The sequence below is a fragment of the Saimiri boliviensis genome, chromosome 2 (assembly GCF_048565385.1).
Source record: "Saimiri boliviensis isolate mSaiBol1 chromosome 2, mSaiBol1.pri, whole genome shotgun sequence".
NCBI classification, from domain to species: Eukaryota; Metazoa; Chordata; class Mammalia; order Primates; family Cebidae; genus Saimiri; species Saimiri boliviensis.
Genome location: NC_133450.1, coordinates 169,009,420 through 169,035,802, shown reverse-complemented (window position 1 = coordinate 169,035,802; position 26,383 = coordinate 169,009,420). Strand labels below are relative to the sequence as shown.

Genomic DNA, 26,383 nt, shown 5'->3' with positions numbered 1-26,383 from the left:
TTCCTACTACATACTAATCTTAGGCATTAAGCAGACAGAGATAAACAAGATGGGTATAACCTCTGTCCTTACAGAATTTAAAGTTTAATAAAAGAAAGAAAGATAGTAGATAAATATATGACATCATTTATCCATTGTTCAAGCATTCTACTACTGGACTTATGGAGACGGGGGAAAAGGCAGTAATAAAGAAAGAAGGAAGAAAGGGGAAAAATTCTTAGTTAATGATAGAGCAACTTTATTCACCTCAGGGTATTGGTGATATCTCATATTTAAATCTTGGAGAAAATGTTATTAATATATTTATGAAATTCATCAAGGTGTAATTTATATATGGGTACAACTTGGTTTTTCTTTAACAGAAGAAGAAGATTTAACTTAAAAACCAAAAGTAATGTAGAAATAACACATATCACAGCTAGGAAAGAAATACACTGTTCTGAGCCATGATAACAGAGGAGACAGTACTCTTTGTAGTGACTATGAGTTGGAAAGACAACTCATTAAAAATTTTATTAAAGGTCTTACCAAATATATTTTTTAAAATTCCTCTCTTGCACAAGATAAAAAAATGTAATGTATAATTCTTTTCTTTTGCTACTACACAAGTAGACCATGAATAAATCATTCAAGGACACTCGGGAAATCTGCATTTTTACAATAAGGGAGAAAACTTCCTCTTAGAAATTCAGAAGAATAAAATCATCTTAATATGAGTGCTGAACAGTAATGGGACAAAACGCCCTCTCCTTACTGACCTATGCACATTCTTATATTCTACGTAAAATAAAGTTTTCTTTCCTGAAAATGTTTATATAATAAACATTAGTTGAAGTACAAAGTAAGTTTTATGTCTGCTATGGCTAGATTAGTAAATGCCTTGAGGTAGTCTTCTCTGGGTTAAATCTGCTTGGCGTTCTATAATCTTGTACTTGAATACTGATATATTTCTCCAGCTTTGGAAAGTTCTGTTACTATCCATTTGAATAAACTTTCTATCCCTCTCTCTCTCTCTACCTCCTCTTGAAGGCCAATAACTCTTAAATTTGCCATTTTGAGACTATTTTCTAAATCCTGTAAGGGTGCCTCATTCTTTCTTTCTTCTGTTTTCTTTTGTCTCCTCTGACTGCGTATTTTCAAATATCTATCTTCAAGCTCACTAATTCTTTCTTTTGCTTACTCAAATCTACTATGAAGAGACTCTGGCACATTCTTCATTATGTCAACTGCATTTTTCAACTCCAAAATTTCTGCTTGATTCCCTTTAATTATTTCAATCTCTTTGTTAAATTTATCTGATAGAATTTTGAATTACTTCTCTGTGTTATATTGAATTTCTTTGAGTTTCCTCAAAACAGTTACTTTGAATTCTTATCTGAAAGGTCATACATCTCTTTATCTCCAGGGTTGGTCTCTGGTCCCTTATTTAGTTTGTTTGTTGAAGTCATGTTTTCTGGGATGGTTCTGATGCTTTTGGATGTTCGTCAGTGTTTGGGCATTGAAGAGTTAGTTAGTTATTGTAGCCTTCGCAGTCTGGACTTGATAGTTCCTGTCCTTCTTGAGAAGGCTTTCCAGGTATTCAAAGGGCTTTAGGTGTTGTGATCTAAGTTTTTGGCCACTGCAGCCATATCTGCATTAGGGGGCACCCCAAGCCCTGTAACACTATAGCTCTTGCAAATTCATAGAGGCACCACCTCTGTGGTCTTGATAAAATCCAGAAGAATTATCTGGATTACTATGTAGAAACTCTTGTTCTCTTCTCTTACTTTCTCTCAAACAAACAAAGTCTCTCTGTGCTGGGCTAAAACTGGAGGAGAAGTGACACAAGCACCCCTGTGGCCACCATTAAGACTGCACTAGGTCAAGCCTGAAGTCAGCACAGCACTGAGTATCACCCAAGACCTGCTATAACCATTACTTGGGAACTGCCTGTGTTTGCCCAAGGCCCTAGGGCAACACAATCAGCAGGTGGTAAAGCCAGCCAGGCTTGTGGCCATCTTTTCAAGATGGCAGGTTCCCCCAGGTCCTAGAAGGATGCAGAGATGCTGTCCAGAAGCCAGGGCCTGGAGCTGGAAAACTTAGGAATCTTCCTGATACTCTATTCTACTGAGGCTAAACTGGCACAAGACAAAGTCCTTCCCACTCTGCCCTCCCTTTTCCATAAGCAGAGGAGTCTCTCCCCTGGCCACCATAGTCACAAGCCCACCAGGAGTACTTCCAGGCTACTGCTGATGTTCACTCAAGGTCCAAGAGCTTGTCAGCTTGTGGTGAATGCTGCCAGGTCTGGGAATCAACCTTCAGGGCAAGAGACTCCCCTTTGGCCAAGGGCAAGTCCAGAAATGCCATTGAAGAGCCAAGGCCTGGAATCAGGGACCCCAAGAAGCTACTTAGTGCTCTACCACTCTGTGGCCAAGCTGTTAACTAAGCTGCACGAAAAAGTCCCATTTATTCCTCTATCTGCTGTTCTCAAGCAGAAAGAATCTCTTGCTATAGCCACTACAGATGTGAATGTGCTAGGTCACACTTCAAACCAGCAGATCTGAGTCTTACCAAAGGTCCACAGTGTATACTACAAGGGTATTGCTGCTATTAATTCAGGTCCCAGGGGCTCTTTAGTCAATAGGTGATAAATCCTGCCAGGACTGGGTTCTTCACTTTAAGGCAGTGGGGTCCCTTCTGGACTAGGCTGTCTGGAAATGTCATCTGGGAGCTAAGGCCTGGAATGAGTGTCTCAGAACTCTTCCTTGTGCTTTATCCTTCTGTGACCAAGCTGATATCCAAGTTGCAAGAAAAAGTTCTCTACTATTCCCTCACCTCTCAAGTAGAAAGAAAGGGCATATTTCAGAACTATGAGCTGTGCTGCCTGAAGTTGGAGGTGGGGTACTGCAAGCATTCCCTTTGCTGCCCTGCTGGTGTCTCACTAGGTCACAAGCCCTCTAAGTCCACTGGCTCCAAGCTCAGCACAGCACTAGGATTTGCCTAGGAGTTGCAGTCACTGTGGCCAAGATTGTCTTTCAAGCTTATTTAGGACTTGAGAGCACTTTAGCCCACAGTGACAAGGCTTGCCAGAGTTCAAATTCCAACTGCTTAGATGGACAATTTCCCTCTGGCTAGGACTAGTCTAAATGCTCCCTCCATGAGCACTGGCTTATTCTCAGTATTGCTTTCCACTGTGACAGGGCAGTACTGAGCTTCAATGAAAGTCCCACAATCACTGTGCTCTCCTTCCTCCAAATGCACAGATTCTCCCCACCGCTCAGCTGCTGCTAGGACATGGAAGAGGGGTGGTGTCAGCAACTCAAGACTCTCTTTCAACCCTCTTCCATGCCTCTTTCAGTGATAGGAAGTTTAAAACAGGTACTGTGACTGCTCATCTGATTTTTGGTTCTTATGAAAGTGGTTTTTTGCCTAGATAGCTGTTAAAGTTCATGTTCCTGTGGGAGTGAAGATCACCGGAGGTTTCTATTCAGCCATCTTGCTCAGTCTCCAGCTGCTATGGGTTGAATATGTCCTCCAAAGTTCATGTGTTGGAAACTTAATCCCCACTGCAGTGTTGAGAAGTGGAATCTTTAAGAGGTTACTGGGTCATGAGGAGTCTACCCTCACAAATGAATTAATGTCATCACAGGAATGGGTTTATTATCTTAGGAGTAAATTTGCTATAAAAGTGAGCTCTCCCCAACTCTTGCTCTCTCTTATCCTTTCATCTTCTACCATGAGATGACGTAGCATGAGGGACCCCACCAGATGTGGCTCCCCCAATTTTAGATTTTGCAGCCTCCAGAACAGTAAGAAATAAATCTCCTTGCTTTATTAATTACCTGGTCTCAGGTATTGTGTCACAGCAGGAACTAAGACAATGTCCCACCCAAATTTATTATAAAAAGAAATACTTACTGATCCCTTAATGACAAAATGCTAACAAATAAAAATAAAGGGTCACCCTAAACCAAGGACCTTATTGGCTTATTTGATTTTGTCTAATAATACTCTAATCACTGCAGTATGGCCCAAAAAACAATGAACTATAAAAGCTATCCTATCAAAGAAAGTTTTAAAAAACTCACAAATAAAAGAATAGTGAAAAAGATTTGAACAGTGATCATAATTAGTTTTTCAAAAGTCAAATTCCAAATGAAGAACAGAATATGTCAGGAACACTTTATACTTGCATAACATCAACTCAAAATCTTCTGAGGTTCCCCCTCCCTCTGCCTATGCTAGTTTATCTCTATACGTAGCTGCCAGGATATACTTTTACATCACCACTCCTTGTTTCCATCTCTCCCTCTTACTTTTAAGTAGGTTTCAACTCTGCCTGTACTTTAGCAAATCTTTTCTTGGATTAGTAGCCCACAGGAGGAGGTGGAGTAGAAAAAGTTTCCAAGTCCTCTATTTACACATTTCCTTTTTGACAATCTCAAAATCTAAATAATTTTTCATAACTCATATAAATCATTGCTTTTCAAGCTGGCATCATTATCTCAGTAATCTATAGTTCTACAGAAAAAACAGTAACTTTTCATGAATGGAGTCTATTTTCTCCACCTTCTTAACCATCTTGTTACCTACTTCAGTTTTCTACAAGATCCCATGAAGGGAGACTTAATAAGAAATAATGGAGGGAGAATATAGACAAAAGACAGAGCTTTTTTATACAGCTATCAATATAGCATATGAGTAGTCACATTCATGTTTCAAAATAAACTCTGTTGTTTGGTGTTGATTTTTTATCTTTTAGTAGAAAACAGAAAATAATGTTTAAATGAGTTTTGTGTTCACCTGATAAAACCCAAATGATATATAATGTATTGATAACTAAGAAAACTCCATTTTCATTTTAAAAGCACTAAATACAAACATTTTATCAACAGTAAGACTTTTTTCAAACTCAGACTACAACAAGATTGTCTTAATCACTGAGTTCATAAATAAACATCTTTTTGAGTTTTTTGTGGTTTTGTTTTGTTTTGTTTTGTTTTTGAGACAAGTCTCACTCTGTCGCCCAGGCTGGAGTGCAATGGTGTGATCTTGGCTCACTGCAACCTCTACCTCCTGGGTTCAAGCAAGCCTTGGCCTCCCGAGTAGCTGGGACTACAGGCACATGTCACCACGTGGACCCAGCTAATTTTTTGTATTTTTAGTAGAGAAGAGGTTTCACTGTGTTAGCCAAGATGGTCTCAATCTTCTGACCTTCTGATCCACCCACCTCGGCCTCCTAAAGTACTGGGATAATAGGCGTGAGCCACCATGCCTGGCCAAATAAATTCATTATCTTGCAAACATTAGTGCCATTCTGGAGTGTTTAGAGAAAACAGTTCATAACTTTTCTAACGTATGGAAAGTATTTACTATGTAAGTCCTTCTCACTCTCTAACTATGTTTTTTGGGAGAATTCAGAAAACCCTTCCTTTACCAAGGCTTGAGAAATATATTAGTAATGGAAGTCCCAGCCTCCTTGATGAACTCTGTGTAGCTTGATAAGCTCCATGTGGCTAGAAGACAAAGAATAACAGCAAACACTGGTACCATCAAAATGGTTTCCCTGAATTCAGTGGGAGTGATTGGATCTTGGGTAACAGAGACCAAATAGTAGCAATTAACTCCCAGAGACAAAATGGACATGTTTAACACAATGGGTAGTGCAGTCAAAGCAATAAAGAAAATGGTTTGACCTACAGACATCACTGGCATTGGCTAACTGATCATGGTGTTCCTAGAACCAAAATAAATGGGCAGCATTGTTAAGTCTCACTGGATTTGTATAAGTAGAAAAGTCCTAGGTCTGATTACTAGAAGTACGACTAAAGTAAACAAAAAAGGAAGAATTAGTCCTTAAATGCTTCTCAGACTTGAGCTAATTCACAGACCTAGGGACCTTTAAATAAAGGGGATGGGTCTCTGTTAGCAATCCTGACATACTGCCAAAAAAATTATACTGTAAATCTTTCTCCTTACCTTCCTCAAAGAAGGTAACCATCTAACAGGGTAACTGTGTACTGGGAGAGAGGAATTAACTACACTTATCAGGGATAACTGGACACTGGATCTGAACTAACATTAATTCAGGGAGACCTAAAATGTGCTATTGTGGTTTCAATAGTCAGGGTAGGAGCTTACAGAGATCAAGTAGTTAACTGAGTTTTAGCTGAGGCCTCTCTCGAGTGGGTCCAGTAGGTACCTGAACCCACCCCATAATTATTCTCCCAGTTTGGAATACATAGTTAGAAAAGGCAAATGCAGCAACCAGCACAATGTCCACATTGGTTACCTGACCTATGAGTGAGAAAATATTACAGAGGAAAACCAAGTGGAAAAAGCCAAGAGGAAATCACTGGAACTTTTACCTATCAAAATACAAATCAAAAGTAATGCCACACTCCTGGAAAGAGTGTAGAAATTAGTGCCTTTTAAAGGATTGAAAGATAAAGGCATGGTGATTCCTATCACATCAGCATTCAACTCACCTAACAGGGCCGCTGCAGAACACAGATGGATCTTACAGAATGACAGTGAATTAATCAGTATGACTCCAACTGCTGCTGCAGTTAAACATGCAGTTTCTGAAGCATATTTACACATTTCTGGCAATTGGAATGAGGCTATTCATTCTACCCCTTTAGTAAAGACCACCAAACCAGCTTTTTGTTTTATCTGACAGGATCAGCAATGTACCTTTGTTGCTGCCCTACCACAGAGCTGTATCAACCCTGGCTCTCTATCACAATCTAGTATGTAGAAATCTTTATCAACTCTCCATCACAGAAGACATCACATGCTTTACTTCATTCTCTACTAAATTGATGCCATCATTCTGAATGGACCTGATAGTAAGGAGTGATAGTGCCATGGATGCCATGTTAACCTCTGTGACCTGCATGGACACTCCAGATGAGTTCCTGGAAAATTTAAAGTAACTGAAAGACAATGAAAAGAGGAAGAAATAATCAACCCCTGTGGAGCCTACAATTTAAGACATTCCCTGTGGTTTCTTATTCCAGCCTCAGTTGACAAGGCCATTAGACTTTGTAATCAACCTTGGCCAACTTCCTGACTCTATACCCTACAACCCCCTCCCAGTTTGGCCAACCTCCTGACTCCACACCCTATGACCCCCTCCCAGCTTGCAAAAAAAAAAAAACGCCCTAAAGTTACTTCTGTAACTTTCCACGGTTTACCCCAAACCTATAAAACCAAATCCTATCCCACCGCCCTCCACTGACACCCTTTTCAGCCCCAGCCCACCCACAGCCAGGTGAATACACAGCCATGTTGCTCACACAAAGCCTGCTTGCGGGGTCGGGGGGTGGGGGGGTCTCTTCATTTAGCGCTCATGTTTTAACACTGACGAACAGAAAGTGGCAACTATTCGAATTCAAGATGTATATGGCAATTCACAGGTCCTTATAAGTGAATCATAGTGTAAACTTTTAGGAGTTAGAAACAAAGCAAGTCATCCTCTACAGGTAACTATTCTCCTTTTGAAAATTGGCTTTGGACTTGCTACTGGTCCTCAGCAGATACTGAATACATGGCCAACAATTCACCATGTGACTAGAGGTTGCCCATCATAAAATGGTTACTGTGTGACCTACCAATCCATAAATGTTGGCATACACAAGAGCACTCTATCATCAAGTGAAAGTGGCATATAAGTCCTGAAAGCACAAGTTAAGTTGTATCAGCAAGTAGTCCAGATTCCCGTGGGCCCTATTCATGTTACATTGTTCCCTCTCTCTTAACCTACACCTTGGATGCATGGAGAGTTCTCTATGACCAGCTGACAAATAGAAAAAAAAAATGGGCTTGGTTTATAGATGGTGCTGTATGATATGCTGACATGATTCAAAAATAGGCAGCTGCAGCAGCACTATAGTCCCGCTCAAGGATGGCTGTGAAGAACAGTGGTAAAAAGAATCCTCCAAGTGAGCAGAATTTTAAGTAGTGGATGTAACTATCATTCTTCCGAGAATGAAAGATGACCAAAGGTACAGATATACATCAATTCATGTGTGGTGTCTAACTGTCTGGCTGAATGGTTAGGGATCTGGAAAGAATGTGAATAGAAAATTGGTAACAAGGTTGTCTGAGGAAGAGTATGTGGACAGACTTCTTCAAATGGGTACTGTGCCCAAATCAACTTCAGTAGACAAGAATCTTAATAATCAGGAGGGCAAGATGAAGTACTCTATGGATATCAACCAATGTCTTTTCCTATCCATCTTTGTCATTACAAAATTGAACAAGAGTCATAGCAGCAAGGACAAAGGTAACAGGCTCCACAGTATGAACTTCCATTCACCAAGGCTGATAGGGTAACAACTCCTATTCAGTGCCAAATTCACCAACAGCAAAGACAAACACTGAGAGCATGATATGACACCACCATTCTCTGGGCAGAATCTGATAGCAACTTGGTGCCAAGTTGATTACACTGAGTAATTTCCACTATGGAATGGGCAATGCTTTATTCTTACTAAGATTGTTGCATAGGTACACACATGGCAGTGTGATTTGCTGCCTTCCTTCCCCTTACCTATATCTGTCATTTCTCCCCATGCTATCTCTCCCCACCTCCCCACCCCCCCGTCCCTCCCCCATTTCCACCCAACGGACCCCAGTGTGTAGTGCTCCCCTCCCTGTGTCCATGTGTTCTCATTGTTCAACACCCACCTATGAGTGAGAACATGTGGTGTTTGATTTTCTGTTCTTGTGTCAGTTTGCTGAGAATGATGGTTTCCAGGTTCATCCATGTCCCTACAAAGGACACGAACTCATCATTTTTGATGGCTGCGTAATATTCCATGGTGTATATGTACCACATTTTCCCTGTCCAGTCTGTCATTGATGGGCATTTGGGTTGGTTCCAGGTCTTTGCTATTGTAAACAGTGCTACAATGAACATTCATGTGCATGTGTCCTTATAGTAGAATGATTTATAATCCTTTGGATATATACCCAGTAATGGGATCGCTGGGTCAAATGGGATTTCTATTTTTAGGTCATTGAGGAATCACCACACTGTCTTCCACAATGGTTGAACTAATTTACACTCCCATCAGCACTGTAAAAGTGTTCCTATTTCTCCACACCCTCTCCAGCATCTGGTGTCTCCAGATTTTTTAGTGATTGCCATTCTAACCAGTGTGAGATGGTATCTCAATGTAGTTTTGATTTGCATTTCTCTAATGACCAGTGATGATGAGCATTTTTTCATGTTTGTTGGCGTCCCCTGTATGTCTTCTTTTGTAAAGTGTCTGTTCATATCCTTCACCCACTTTTGAATGGGCTTGTTTTTTTCTTGTAGATCTGTTTTAGTTCTTTGTAAATTCTGGATACCAGCCCCTTGTCAGATGGGTAGGCTGCAAAAATTTTTTCCCATTCTGTTGGTTGCCAATTTACTCTAATGACTGTTTCTTTTGCCATGCAGAAGCTGTGGAGTTTGATTAGGTCCCATTTGTCTATTTTGGCTTTTGTTGGCAATGCTTTTGGTGTTTTGGTCATGAAGTCCTTGCCTACGCCTATGTCCTGAATGGTTTTGCCTAGATTTTCTTCTAGGGTTTTTATGGTGTTAGGTCTTATGTTTAAGTCTTTAATCCATCTGGAGTTAATTTTAGTGTAAGGTGTCAGGAAGGGGTCCAGTTTCTGCTTTCTGCACATGGCTAGCCAGTTTTCCCAACACCATTTATTAAACAGGGAATCCTTTCCCCACTGCTTGTTTTTGTCTGGTTTGTCAAAGATTGGATGGTTGTAGATATGTTGTGGAAAACTACAGATTTTTTCATGTTAGCCAACCATAATGTCTAGACCTTCTTTGCATACTAATTTAAACAAACTGATATTATGAGATATACAAGAAAATTTGAAATTTATAATACTAAGAAATGTTTAACTTTTACATATGATAATGTTCATGTATTTATATTTTAAAAGAGACCTCATTTTTTAGAGAGTCAAACTTAAATATTCATGAATGAAATTAAACAATAGCTGGGATATGCTTCAATATAACAGCAGAGGGGAAACAGGTGAAATAAGATTGGTTCTTAAGTTGATAAATGTTGATCTGACTGGTGTGGGCAAGAGATTTCCTTATACTATTCTGTCTCCTTTTTTATATTTGAATTGTTTTATAAAAAATTTTAAAAGATGCAATTAATTACTGGATGAATTTGAAGATCATAGGAGGATCTTATCTTTTTTAAAGAAAAATTTATTGAGGTTTCTCTTGGGAGGGAAAAAACACATTATACATATTTCTGCTCTTATAGGTAACACTTTTTTTCTTTATTCTTATAGTTTTTAAAATTTCAAAAATATATTTAAATGCAGGTGTTATTTGATTATTTTTCCATATAAAGCAGTGATCTCATCTGGCATGCTACAATCTTTTTTATCTTAAACAAGTGTTTTTGAATTATGTCTTAAATTATTACACTTGTTTCATTTACTCTAGTTTTTGCCTTAGAAAGATGTACAATCTTTTCATTGGTACTCCATATTATCGTTTTTCCCTTTGTTTTTCTTTACTTGATTTATGTTTTAATTATTTGTTCTTTTCCTCTGCATTTTATCTGTGTTCTTTTTTCCGCACTTTGTCTTCCAAATCACCAATCTATAATATTAATTGTAGACTGTAGACTTTCTGCAATGTCAATTCTGTCATAGCTACTCACAAAAATTTTTAATCCACCACCCTAATTTAATTTCCTTAGACTCCTTCTTTATGTCATTCTTCTACCTGTTAGTCTCATTTGGGCTTTCCTGGAATAGGGAGAGAATTAACCTTTTTCTATTTCAGCCTATTCTTTCCTTATTAATCCCATTTGATAAAGGTCATTTCTTTTTGTAGCCTACTGTGGATGCCAAATAGCTTCTAAATTTTATTCTGATTTCCATGGTGAATCACTTTACCAGTCTGTCCTAAATGTATCAGGTACTGCTCCTTTCCCCTTGTTTTGCGGTGCTTAGTTTTTCACAAGTTCTATTTAGTTTTCTTTTCCTTAATTTTCAAATTAAAAAAAGAATAAAACCCTAACCATACTTAGAAAGTTTGAAAAAAGACTATATGTATAAATTCTCCCAAGTTCTACTCTGAATCAATTACATACTGATCAAACTCCCTCTAACATCAGTATCTGAAGCTACACAAATGTACACAGTTCCTACGACATTTTTCAGCAAGAAGCAATCCCTGAACTTTAGTGGTATCATCTCCCAATCTACTCCCTGGATTTCTGGCACATACAATTAGATAGATTATAAGGAAATTTTTATCTCTAGTATGAACTGCTACCAATATTCTTTTTGTCTTAATCCCTAGAGACAATACAGAGGAGACTTCTTAGAACTTTACCTTGAATCCCTGGGTCATTCCTGGCTGGCTGTATTCTGAGAGTCACAAGGAGATGGTATGGGAGTTGAAAGAAAGATGGGGGAAATACTCTGATTGCCTCAGAAAACAGCACCTACACAGTAGAAAAACAGCTTCCCAATTTTATAGTTGAAATTGGGAACTATTTCAATTATAAAATTGAAATTTTTGAAAGAGGGGGGATACCATGGCAAGGGAACAAAATGTCTATCTACCGTCAGAGGATAAGTCAAAAGGAAGCTGACTGCACTTTCATTCCAGTTCTATTGCCTATATATCACATATACTCTTCCCAAGGGAGGGTGAATGTTTATTTGATTTCCAGTATTATTGTGCGTTTTCAACTTTTCTATGCACTCATTTGTATGAAAGTTTGGAGCTATTTTATAGGAGGCTACCAGGCAGCTGACACTTTAAACTTGATTGTTTTACAAATCATAAATAACAACGTAGGCATGAAGCAATGCTTAATAATCAGTATCTTTAGGGTGCAGTGGCTCATGCCTGTAATCCCAGCACTTTGGGAGGCTGAGATGGGTGAATCACCTGAGGTCAGGAGTTCGAGACCAGCCTGGCCAACATGGTGAAACCCCGTCTCTACTAAAAATACAAAAATCAGCCTGGTGTAGTCTGATGTCTGTAATCCCAGTTATTTGGGAGGCTGAAGCTGGAGAATTGCTTAAATCCAGGAGATGGAGGTGGCAGTGAGCCAAGATCACACTACTGCACTTCAGCCTGGGCAACAGAGCAAGACTCCGTCTCAATAAACACTAATAATAATCAGTATTTTTAAACTATCAGAATATTTTCTTTATACAATATTATACTTGCTACAATTTAAAACTTAAAGGGAATAAGGCTAACAAGATGAAACACAATAAATTGTTTCAGTTCAGTCATTTAAAATTCACATCTCCAGAAAAAGTAGGAAAGAGTGGGATAATAATAGCATGTTTTTAGTCTAGGAAAGCCTATGAAGTTGAAATGTAACTGGAAAGTAAAGAAGAGCAAAAGTGTATAAATAAAAAGATGATAGAAAATCCAAAGAGAAGAGAAGAAGAAGACTACAAAAGATGGTTGGAAATGAGTAGCAATTAGCACAATGTTAAATGGCATAGTCTCACTTTATTCCAGCTATCAGTTATCTTTAATATAATCTGAATAGATGAAACAAAATAGAAATGAGTTTCTATTTTTATCAAATTGTAACCAAAGTAGATATGACTGAAACAAAATATTCTGACATTTACAAACATTCTTTGCATTAAGAAAAGTCAAAAAATGTACGTTGGCATATATTAATGATGTCATTACAAAATGTTGAATCCTCAGTAAAGCAACTCCCTTGGATTTCATAAACTGAAACTATGAGTATAATGAAGTGGGGCAAGTTTGGTTTGTAAACCTCAGTGAATTAGGAGATAAGGGAAGCAAGAGAGAAGAAATCTGCAAATAACAACAAAGGAAACCTGTGTGGTGCTCATCTATAGCCATCCTCAGCTTCTCTGCCACCCATGAGACTCTAGTTAAAAAGATACCAGCTATAAGGTTCACAAGAACAATTAAAAATTCTCAAGAGGACACTAGGTGTAGGCAATATTTATGAAAGAAGTAAAGGAGGAGAGGGGAGGAAAAGTCCAACTTGTTGCCTTGAGTTTCCTAAGAGTACTCCCTGAGACTGCCCAATTCCCAGGTGACATATACATGCCTAAAGGAATCAAATCCTACTGCTTTTATTTCCTGGGATCCTTCAGCCTCTCCAGGTAGAAAGGAAAAGGACACATTTAGGGTGTTACAAATGATTTCCTCAAGTAAAGCTGAAGAAGGTCAGAGTCTCAGTGAACATGAAAGTCAACGATCCTAAAATAAAAATTCAAGACTGAGCCACAAGAAAGACTTTCTTTCATGAATCCTAAAAGAAAAAGTTGCATTCTTAATGTTTGCTGACACCTTCAGGCATAGGTGAAACTGTATAAGAAGAAATACTCACAGCAAAAATAGTACGTGAGACTGGGCACAATGGCTGTAATCCCAGCACTTTGGGAGGCTGGGGTGGGAGGATAGCTGAAACTCAGGAGTTTGAGACCAGCCTAGGCAACATGGTGAAACCTCATCTCCACAAAAAAATACAAAATTTAGCCAAGCGTGGTGGCATGTGCTGTAGTCCCAGCTACTTGGGAGCTGAGGTGAGAAGATCACTTGAGCCCAGAAGACAAACCACTGCACTCCAGCCTGACCAACAGAGTGAGACCCTGCCTGAGAGAGAGAGAGAGAAGAGAGAGAGAGAGAGAGAGAGAGAGAGAGAGAGAGAGAGAGACAGAGAGAGAGAGAGAGACAGAGACAGAGAAGATAAGACAAGACAAGACAAACTATACGGGTTCAAAGTAGAAAAGGATTTCCCCACACACATCCTACTGTAAGAATTTCTACCTGAAAAGAAAGAAGATAGGAGCAACTGTAGTGCTTCAATTTTAGTTGGCAGTAGAAAGCAGAAATACGAAATAAATGTCCCTAATGGTAGAGGCAATCAAGGTGACTTTTGTATGATCCATGAAAGATTATACATCTGTTCCACTGGAGTTCAATCTTCCTGATGACTCCTTATGGAAGCTACCCAAAGAGCTGCTATAATTTAGAAAGAGATTCCATCGTCACCTTTATAACCTCAAAACTTAAAATGTAAAATGGACCTTCAACCTGATATTCATTCATATTTTTATTCATATTCAACAAATGCTTTTTGAGTGACTGTTTTGTGCCAAGTATTATTTTAGCTGCTTAAAACACACTAATGATTAAAGGGGACAAAGATTCTCATCCTCATGGAACTGAAATGTAATAATAAATGTTCCATATAGTATGATAGAAATGTTTAACTGCAATGGGTGCTATGGAAGAAAAAAGTAGAGCATGCAAGGGAGAGACGTAGTGAGCCCAAATAACACAGGAATGGGCAAAGAGCAAGCTTCATGGAGAAGGCGAGATCTGAGCATGGGCCTAAGGACGATAAGAAAGAGAGCTATGCAGATACACTAGCTAAAAAGCTTTCCAGGTAGAAGGAATGGTCAATACAAAGGCATCTAAGGCAAGAGCATGCTTGGTGTATTCAAGAAACAGCAGAAGGCTAGAGTGTCCCAAACACAGGGAAGGAGGGTGATAGTAGTGAGAGGTGAGGCAATGAAAAACAAGCAAGCCATTGATACCACTATGGCTTCTAAGTAAAGCACAGGATCCTAAAAGGTTTAGAGCAAAGGAATGACACACTGTAATTTAGGTTTTTTAATGCTGTTTCCATCCAGCTTTACGGATGTATAATTACCACAAAAGATTATATATATTCAAGGTGCAAAACACGATGATTTGATACCCATATATACTGTGAAGTGATTACCACAACCAAGTTAATTAACACATCCCTCACCACACCTAGTTTTCTGTGTGTATTGTAAGGATACTTAAGATCTATTCTCTTAGCAATTTTTAAGTAAACAGCATTAATTTAGTATTTTTAACTATACTCACCATGTTGTACATTAGATCCCCAGGATTTACTCTATACCTGAAAGTTTGTAACTTAAGCTCACAAATGGTCCTTCTGATAGCTGCTGAGAAAACAGACTGAGGGGGAACAAAGATGGAAGCAGAGATACCCATTAGTCACAAAGGCCAAGGTTAGAGGCATTAGGAAACAAGATGTAAACTGTTACACTGATCACAGGTGAGGAGATCAAGTTAAATCCTCTCAGTAAATAACTTCTGGAACGTCTTGGACTCACTGAAATTTGGCTTAACTGCTACCTGAATATAAATTGGTGGGACACTTGCATCAGAAAGTTTCTTAATGTAGAAAACTACAAAATCTGAAGGAAACAGGGAATTCAAACCGAGAATTACTGCCGGCTCTAAACTAATTCAAGAAAATAGTTTTCATTCATTTCATTTTGAAAAGTAAGACCAAAAAACAATTTTGCTACTATCCCTATAAATTTCTACCATGGATTACTTTTCCTGAAATAGAGGTTAGATACAGAGTATGTATTAAACTGAAAGATATGTCGAGACAGCAAAAGGAGGTAAAGCACCATTGCCTTCTTGCCATAGCCACAAAAGAGAAGATCTCTGGAAAATTCTTCCCAAGGTAACAGAATTAATTATTTATTTACTCATTTGTTAATGATGAGATCTTGCTATGTTGCCCAGTCTGGACTTGAACTCCTAGGCTCAAGTAATCCTTCTTTCTCAGCCTCAGGAGTATCTGGGACCATATGTGCACACCTAACACTTGGCTACTGAATTAATTTTGTTACAAATTGTAAGAATGTGCTACCAACACACACACACACACACACACACACACACACACACACACAAATGTCACTATTTAAAGTAAACGTTTCCCTCAAAGCTATTCTAGCATACCTTGCATACCTTGTTTTATTGCACTTCATTCTACTGCACTTCACAGGTATTACAATCTTTAGAAATTGCAGGTTTGTGGCAACCTGCCTTGAGCAAGTCTATCGGTACCATTTTTCCCAACACCATGTGCTTGCTTTGTGTCTCCATGTCATATGTTGGTAATTCTTGCAGTATTTCAAACTTTTTCATTACTATTATATATATATTATGGTGATTGATGATCAGTAATCTTTGATGTTACTATTGTCATTGTTTTGGGACACCACAAACTATGCCCATAGAAGATGGTGACTTTAACTGATAAAGGTCATATGCTCTAGTATGAAGTTTTCTCAAAAAACCAAAAATAGAACTAGCATATGATCCAGCAATCCCATTGCTGAGTATGTATCCAAAAGCAATGAAATCAGTATCTCAAAGAGACATCTTCAATTCCATGTTATTTGTAGTCCTATTCACAACAGCCAAAATACAGAATTCATCTAAGTGTCCATCAATGGATAAATTAATTTTTAAGTGGTATATATTTTTAAGATACATTGAAATGTTATTCACCCATAAAAAACGAATTCTGTCATTTGCGACAACATGGATTAAACTGGAGAACATTATGTTAAATGAAATAAGCCAGGCACAGAAAGACAAATACTGCATGTTCTCATTCATATGTGAAAGTTGAAAAAAAAATGATGTCATAGAGGTAGAGAGAAGAATTATGGTTACGAGAGGCTGGTGGTGGCATGGTAATGAAGAGAAGTATGTTAATGGGTATAAACAAGGATTCACCTTTCTAGAAGGTTTCTAGTTCACATTTGTGCTACTCCAGTGAACATGTGAATGACAAGAAAGACAATCAGCCTTATTACTGCCATGGAGAATGTTGTAATGGTCTGCCCAGATCAAACTAGCCACAATATTCCCTTAAGCCAAAGTCTACTTAAAAGCAAGGCCCTAACTCTCTAATTTAATGAAGGCTGAGGGAGGTGAGGAAACTGCAGAAGAAAAGGTGAAAGCTAAGAGAGATTGGTTTATGAAGTTAAAGGAAAGATGCCTTCTGGATAACATAAAAGTGTAATGTCAAACAGTAAATGTTGATGCAGAAGCTGCAGCAAGTTATCCGCAAGATCTAGCTAAAATCACCAATGCAGGGAGCAACACTAAACAACAGATTTTCAGTGTAGACAAAACAGCCTTTTTTGGAAAATGTCACCTCGGACTTTCATAGCTAGAGAGGAGAAGTCACTGCCTGGCTTTAAGGCTTCAAAGGACAGGCTGGACTCTTGTTAGGAGCCAATGTAGCTGGTGAGTTTAAATTGAAGCCAGTGCTCATTTGCCATTCAAAAAAATACTAGGGCCATTAAGAATTATGCCATATCACTCTGCCTATGCATTTATAAAGCATTTCTAGAGCACAGGCAGGGTAGATACAGCATAATTCTTAAGGGTCCTAGGATTTTTTGAATAGTAAATGAGCATTGGCTTGAACTTAAACTCACCAGCTACATTACCAGCTACTAGGGCACAGATAGAATAGATACAGCATAATTCTTAAGAGCTGTGAGATTTTCAAATGGTAAATGAGCATTGGCTTCAACTTGGATGACAAGTTGAAACAGTTCATATGGATGACAGCTCATCTCTTTACAGAATGTTTAACTGAATATTTTAAGTCCACTGTTGAGACCTACTACTCAAAAAAGATTCCTTTCAAAATATTATTGTTCACTGAGAATGTACTTGGTCACCCAAGAGCTCTGAAATGTATAAGGAGATTAATGTTGTTTTCATGCCTGGTAACACAATATCCATTCTGTAGCCCATGGATCTAGAAGTAATTTTTACTTTCAAGTCTTATTATTTAAGAAATACATTTCATAAGGCTATAGCTGCCATAGACAGTGATTCCTCTAATGGATTTGGGCAGATTATACTGAAAACTTCTGAAAAGAATTCACCATTTCAGGTGCCATTAGAAACATCTGTGATTCATGGGAGTAGGTCAAAATGTCAACATTAACAGGAATTTGGAAGTTGATCCCAATCTTTGTGGATGACTTTCAGGGGTTCATTATAAAATGACAACAAAGGATTTAGGATATTACATGAATGTAATCAAAAGGCATCACATGGTATAGAGAAATCTCTCATGAAAGGAAGAGTCAACAGATGCAGCAAACTTCATCACTGTCATCTTAAGAAATTATATCCACATGTAGAAGAATGAAAGTAGACCCCTATCTCTTACTGTATTAAAAAATCAACTAAAGATGGATTAAAGACTCAAACATTAGACTTGAAACTATAAAACTAATAGAAAAAAACATGGGAAATCCTTCAGGACACTGATCTAGGCAAAGATTTTATGGCTAAAACCTCAAAAGCACAGGCAACAAAAACAAATATAAACCAAGGGACTATATTAAACTATACAGCTTCTGCCCAACAAAGTGAAGAGAAAACCTATAAAATGGGAGAAAATATTTATAAACTATTCATCAAACAGGGACTAACATGCAGAATATACAAGGAACACAAACAACTCAAGAGTAAAAAAACACCCAAGTGATCCCAACAAAAAGTAGGCAAAGGACATATGTAGGCATTTCTCAAAAGAAGACATACAAATGGCCAACAAGTATATTTTAAAATGCTCAACATCACAAATCAGGGAAATGCAAATCAAAAGCACAATGTGATATCATCTCACCACAGTTAGAATGGCCAGTAGCAAAAAGACAAAAGAAAAAAATAACAAATGATGGACAGAATGTGGAGAAAAGAGAACTCTTACACACTGTTGATGGAATGTAAATTAGTACAGCTATTATGAAAAATAGTGTGGAGACTGCTTGAGACCAAGAGTTCAAGACTAGCCTGGGCAACATCCCAAGATTCTATCTCCTTTAAAAAAAAAAAAAATACTAAAATTAAAGCTATCATATGATCCAGCAATCCCACTACTGATACTTATCCAAAGGAAAGAAAATCATTGTATCAAAGGGATACCTGCATCGTCATATGTATTAGAGTACTATTCACAATAACCAAGATACAGAATCAACCTAAGTGTCCAACACTGGACAAATGGATAAAGAAAATATGGTATAAACCAGATGCTACCATACCTAAAGTCCTAGCTACTTGGGAGGCTGAGGCAGCAGGACTGTTTGAGCCCAGGAGTTCAAAGCTATCCTGAGCAACACAGCAACATATGGTGTCTAAAAAAAAAGAGAGAGAGTATGTGATGTGTGTGTGTATGTATACATATACATGTACATACACACACACAATAGAATACTATCTACCCATAAAAAAGAATAAAATCCTGTCACTTGTAGCAACATAAATAAAACTGGAGGTCATTATGTTAAATTAAATAAGCCAGGCACTGAAAGACAAATATCCTATGTTCTTACTCACATGTGAGAGCTAAAAAAGTGGATCTCACAGAGGTAGAGAGTAGAACAGTGATTACTAGTGGCAGTGTGGGCGGTGGTATTGAAGAGAGGTAGATTAATGGGTATAAACATACAGTTAGATAGAATGAATAAGTTCTAGAGTTCAATAGCACAGTAGGGTGACTACAGTTAACAACAATGTATTTTATATTTCAAAATAGCCAGAAGATTTAAGTGTTCCCAATAGAAAGAAATGACAAATGTTCAAGGTGAGCACTATCTTAAATACCCTGATTTGATGATTACACATATTTTATGAATGTATCAAAATACTACATGTTTCCCATAAATCTGTATATAAATATGCAAAATTATTATGTACTCATTTTTTAGGTAACAAAAAGAAATTGCCACAGTTAACCCAACCTTCAGCCACCACCACCCTGATCAGTCAGTAGCCATCAACATCAAGCCAAGACTCTCCACCAGCAAAAAGATTATGATTTGCTGAAGGCTCAGATGATTATTAGCACTTTTTGCCAATAATGTATTTTTTAATTAAGGTATGTGCATTTTTTAAGAAATAATCCTACCACAACTTAATGGACTACAGTATAGTATATACATAACATTTATACACACTGGGAAGCCAAAAAATTTGTGACTCACTTCCTTGCTTATGTAACAAAAACTCCATCTGAGCAGAAAGGGAGTCCATTATAAAGACACAGAGCTGTTTTAATGCAAGCCAAGAATAGGAATGAAACCAGGTCCCAAGCAGGTATGCAAATCAATCAGGATGTAAATTAAATAAGAGGTCATCAGCAAGAGAATTTAACGAAGAGACTATAGAAATGTGTACAGGTTAACAAACCCAAATAGGTATGATGAGGTACCAAGAGCAAACAAGAGTGGAAAACGAATATAATGCCTTAGCTTAAAAGGTCAAGTGGAGAGAATGTCACCATAGCTCATCAAGAGCCACAGTCATGAAAAGAGGATCCTCCCGACAGGCACTGCGGTTGTTGAAAAATTAAGCCACTACCAAAAATGCAATGGAGCAGAGGAAATAAATATCTTGACTGCTGTCTTCTCTCACCCCCTTAATCTCCTATGGGTGCACCTACTGTCCAAACCCAATCAGAAGCCAGAAGGCAAAGTAACCCAGATCCACAGAAGTCAGCCTCCCAAGGCACACAGAGAAACAGAGAGCAGAGGAGAAGGGATCAGTGAGGGGAGAAAGGTTTAAAAGAGAGAAAAACCAGCACAAGATGTAAACGTCACCACTCTGTCACAATCCAAAAATCACTAATTCAGTGCAGTCCTTTCCAGGAACACATTCCCTGTAATATACAAAGTACGCATCCGTACAGAAAATTAGGAAGATAAAAAGGATGGTTACTAAGATAAGAATAAAAATAAAAAATTTTAATAGAAAACACTGTAGGCTTAGTAATAACTTATAAGTTGCTTTGTTACCAACTGTTTTACTTGAAAACTCAAAGGAGACATGATCACATTATTCTTAGCTTTTGTAATTCAACTCTGAAGAAATATTTAAAATAATATTGAGGCATATGATATACTGTGACAATATTTAATAATTTGTAAAGATCCTAATACCATTAAACAGCACTGATACATCTCAATAATAAAAACATACCAGTGCAAAGGAAAATTTTCTCCTCCAAAGCTGTAATAAATATAATTGAAACTGGAAACCTATATCTACTTTTGTGACACTTTTATATCCTTTGATTTGTCCATGATAACAAATTATGAACACTAATGCTTTCGGGAAAAGTTGAAATAAAAACAAAGATAGTTACACATTAATTTCATAAAAGCTAAAAACACAGGGACTTAAAACATAGACAATAGCAAAGCACACTACATTTCTATCAGCTTACCAACTGAGAAATCTACAGATCCACAAGGGAAAATATGAGCCTTAATGAGGTCCTTCCAAGTTTTCAAGGACAACAAACTTCCTGAACTTACAAGCTCTCTAAAGAACTTATTTGCCAAATTGCTGTTAGATTATTTTAAAAAGAATTTTTTTTAAAATCCTGCAGCTCAATTTTTAAGAGTCAGAAATTTAATTTTATGTGTCTTTTGAAGAACAGAACTATGTGTTAGAAGACTACCAAATAATTCAAAGCTGACATGGATTTCAGTAGTTGAATCAGAACAATGACAGGAGAGAGGGCCTTTTTTGGCTATTTTTGTTTATTTACACGCTTGCTTGTTTTTGGCAGGAGGTGTCAATCATGAATTCTGTTTTAATCATATTCCATTAGAGATACATAAGATACTCTGCACCAGCACAATGCCTATCAAATAACTGGTCGCAAATAAATATATTTCAATGAACAAATGACGAAAGAAAACTGAGGTAGAAAAGTAAAAGTATTTATGTCAAAGCTACTATAACACACATAATAACATATACACAAAACACCAAGAAAGTGGAAATAGTGAACAGAATTCATTAGCCAATCATTGCTTTTGCTAGTTCTCAAAATATGTCTACCTAATTAATATATAATTCTATAGCTCTTTATCATATGAAGTGGGCTAAAACTACAACTAAAATATTTTACCTAAGCATTCTTATCTGGACAGTATATGTATATGATAGTATGAAACGAAATCCAGCTTAGAAAACCGGCTTGGAAAGTATAGAACATGCACTATGCTACAGCCTGTGTCCTACATAACCTTTTAAATGCATGACCTTTAAGTTGCTGAAGGTTGCCTCAGAATTTGGCTCAGTTTGATCGAAACATCTGTTCCCCTTGCAGGTATACTGTAAGGACTTTTTTCTCAGTTGGATTCAGAACACAGCAAGTGAGCCCTTGTCTGTCCAATCACACAGACCCCAACACTTGTAAATCAAGTTCTGGGAGGACAACAGCAGGTCCACATTCCGTCACCCTTTCTCAGCCAGCTAGGCCAACTAACTGCTGTGAGAACTGCTCTTATCATGTCATCAAATCAAAACATGTTGAGATGAGGGACTATAAGAGGCATCTGCAGAATTCCCAAAATGTAGTGACTTTGGAACATTGACAGATGCATCTGTCATTTTATACCTTCAACTAACCTGATGTCCACTGGCCCGACACAGTAAAGCTGTCCAAGATCGATTCCAATTCTTTCACGTTATTTTCACATGTCTCTACCAGGAAGGCCTGGTGCTTCTTAGCCTTTTAATTATGAAAAAAATTACACATAATAAGATCACGTATTAAAAGAGCTGCAGGTTTTTAGTGTGAACATATATAACACAATTAAGTATAAACAAGATAACGATTCCATTCAAATCTATTATTAATAAACCATCTTTCTCTCTTAATCATACCTTTTACTTGGCTTAATATAACAGTGTACAAGGTATTATTAACAATTTACTGAGGACTTAGTGCCTAGCACTGTTCTAAGTATTTTATATATAATAATTCATTTTATCCTTACAATAACCCTATGATGGAAAGGCTATTCTTATCTCAATTTTACAGATAAGAAAACTGAGACAGAGGAATTATGAAACACTTTAAAAATCATGACTGCAGTCATATGGCAAGTCGCCAAGTGGCAGTCAAAAGTGAAGACAGTTAAAACCAATTTGAAGTTACTGCAGCAGTCAAGTGACAGTAGCTTTATTAACAGTGAAAGGGGAAGCAGGGGTAAAGAATGGAACACTGGTCAGAGACTTAGAAGGTAGAATAACCACACTTTAGTAAAATTGCAATAGGTTAGAACGCATTGAACTGGATTGGATTGGATGTGGAAAAGGGAAGTACTCAGAAAAAGAAGAGTTGAGACTGATCCCAAGGTTTTAAGTTAGATGAACTGGATGGATTTCAATAGCTGAATCAGAACAATGACGGGAAAGAGGGCCTTATTTTGGCTATTTTTGTTTGTTTACTCGCTTGCTTGTTTTTGGCAGGAGATATCAATTATGAATTGTTTTAATCATATTTCATTATAGATACATAAGACACTCTGCACTAGCACAATGACTGTCAAATAACGGGTTGCAAATAAATATATCTGAATAAACAAATGACAAATAAAGTAGAAAAGTATGGGAGGTGGCTGAATATAATTAGTATACATCTTAGAAGCAGGGTCAGCTATAGGTTTGGGAATCATCTATAGATAACATCTGAAACTTGCCTTAAAGTGTTTGATGGGAAATGAAAAGAGCCTAGGACAAGACTTAAGGAACTCCAGCAATTTAATAACTAGAAAAGAAGTCAGCAAAGAAAACTAAAAAAAGAAGAAGAAAAACAGAAGGGGAATAATGTCATGAAAATCAAGATAAGGGAACATTTCAAGAAGTTCAAGAAGAGAGCTGTCAATCATGCCCAATATAACAGAATAGTGAAGCAAAATGGAGACTAAAAAGTGTCTCCTGGGTTTGGAAGTCATTGGTGACCTGAGTGAAATGTTTCACTGTGTTACAATAATTATAACATAGACTGGACTAGGTTAAAGAAGGAGTAAGCCTGAATTTTTTTCTTGAGTGAGAGATGTATAACTAGAAACAGGAAGTTTAGACAACTCTTTCTTGGTAAGAAGGAAGGTGAGATAAAGGGTAGTAGTTGGAAAGCAGGGAAAGGTCAGAGAAGCATTTTGTTTTTGTTTAATATATGAGAAACTTAAGTACATTTAAAAGTCGATGTGAAAGGTATATCGATAGATACAGAAAAAAATGGAAGAATAGATATTGTATGACAAACTTACATCTGTAAAATATGTAAAATTAATCACTTTGGTTAGATGTCAGCTCAATTATCACTTTCTCAGAAAAACTGTCCTTTACCTCCCTGACTATATCAATTCTCTATCACATTCATCCCAGCACTTATCACAATTATGATTCACTTTTATTTGAGTTGGTCTTTCATTAATGTGTCCATCTCATAGAACTTAAGGTCCATGAAGGGAGTAAATGTCTCTTTTTTTTGTCCTCACCAGTGTATTCCCAGTGTTTCCCCTAGGAAATACCTAGTTTCTAAAATAAGTGTTAAGTAGTTAAATTAATTATAGCATATTATCAACAGAAAAATCTGTTAGGATTCATCCACACAGACTTTTTTTTTATTTCCATATGTATTTTAGAATCTGCTTGTTAATTTCTGCAAAAAGCCAACTAAAAGTTCAGTGGTGGTACAGTGGTAAGCATAGCTGTCTTCCAAAAAGTCAACTGAGATTTTGATAGAGATTACATTAAACCATCAATCTAGGGAGTACTAACATCTTACCAGTATTAAGTCTTACATGAACATGAGATATTTTTCCATTTGTTTTGACCTTGTTTAATTTCTTTCCATGATAAATTGCAGTTTTCAAAAGACAAGTTTTATGCTTCTTTCGTCAAATTATTCTTAAGAATTACATTCTTTATTATTTTATTGTCAACAGAATTGTTTCCTTAATTTCATTTTTGGATTGCTCATTGCTAGTTACAGAAATACAACTGCTTTCCTAAGTTGACCATGCATTGTATCCTACAACTCTGCTAAACTCATTTATTAGCTCTAATAATTTTCTCTGTATGTGTAGATTCCTTAGGATTTTCTAATTTATACAGGATTATGTCATCTGCAAAAAGGTAATTTACTTCTTCCTTTCCAAAACTGATGCCTTTTATTTCTTCTTCTTGGCTATTGCCATTGGCTAAAACCTCCAGTAAAATGTTGAGCAGACATGGTGAAAGTGTACATCCTTGTCTTATTCCTGATCTTATGGTGAAAGTATTAAGTCTTTCACCATTAACTGTGATGTCAGATGTAGGTTTTCCATAGATGCTCTTCATCACGTTGAGTAGGAGGTTTCCTTCTATTGTTAGTTTGTTGAGCATTTTTACCATAAAAGGATGCTGCATTTTATCAGATATTTTTCTGTGTTTATTGAGATAATCATCTGGCTTCTGTAATTTATCACATTAGTTGATTTTCAGGAGTTAAACCAGTATTACATTCCTGAGATAAATCCTACTTTATCATGGTGTAATATCTCTTTCATATCTTGCTGGATTGCTTGCTAGTACAGTTTTCAGAATTTTGGCATCTATATTCAAAAGGAATATTAGTCCATAGTTTTCTTTGCTTTTGGTATATTTGGCTTTTGTATCAAGGTAATAATACTGACTTCACAGAATGATATGGGAAGTGTTATCTCCTCTTCTATTTTTGCAAGAATTATGAAGAATTGGTGGTAACTGTTCTTAAACATTTTAATGCATTTATCAGTAAAGCTATCTAGGCCTGAGCTTTTCTTTGTGAAAGTTTTTTGATTACTAATTCAATCTCTTTTGATTTTTTTTATTTTGTATTTGATATTCTAAGACACCGTGCTACAGCACTGATTTTCTGTTTCTTCTTAACCAGTTTTGGTAATTTGTGTCTTTCTAGAAATTTGTCCATTTTAAATTATCTGACTTATTGGCATACAGTTTTTCATAGTATTCTCTTACAATTATTTCCATTTCTGCATGGTCTGTAGTTATTTCCCCTTTCGTTCATGATTTCAGTAATTTGAATCTCTTCTCTTTTTTTTGATGAGTGTAGCTAAGTGTTATGAATTTAGTTATCTTTTCAAAGAATCATCTTTTGATTTCATTGATTTTCTCTATTTTTTTATTTCCTTGTTAGTCTTTACTGTTTCTATTCTTCTACTTGTTTGGGGTTTAGTTTGCTCCTTTTTTCATTTCTTACAGTGAAATGTTAGGTTATTGATTTGAGGATTTTTTTTTTTAAGACAGGGGTTTCACTATGTTGCCCAGGCTGGTCTCAAACTCTTGGACTCAAGAAATCCTCCCACCTCAGCCTTCCAAGTAGCTGTGACTACAGATTTGCACCACCATGCTCCACTATTTTTTTTTAATATAGATGATTATAAGTTTCCCTCTTAAGCATAATGTTAGCTGCATCCTACAAAGTTTGGTATTTTGTCTTTTTATTTCACTCATCTCAAAAGTGTTTTCTAATTCCCTTATGATTTCTTCCAGACTCATTGGCTATTTAGGAGTGTGTTATCTAATTTTCACATATTTGTAAATATTTCCTCTGTTGTCTTCCGTTATTAATTTCTAATATAATTTCATTATGGTCAGAGAAGATACTTAGTATGATTTCAATCCTTTTAAATTCATTGAGGCTCATTTCATGGCCTAGCATAT

At 37.0% G+C, this 26,383-nt stretch overlaps 1 protein-coding gene across 15 annotated transcripts in view; it reads right to left on the bottom strand.

Moving 5' to 3' along the window:
* Window positions 1-26,383, bottom strand: part of CCDC171 (coiled-coil domain containing 171) — a 545,371-nt gene that overhangs the window by 426,825 nt on the left and 92,163 nt on the right. For all 15 annotated transcript variants that reach the window (XM_074394865.1, XM_074394866.1, XM_074394867.1 and 12 more), the window contains one exon: window positions 22,298-22,400. In XM_074394865.1, coding sequence (XP_074250966.1) covers window positions 22,298-22,400 — 103 coding nt within the window. The remainder of the gene's footprint in view (window positions 1-22,297; window positions 22,401-26,383) is intronic.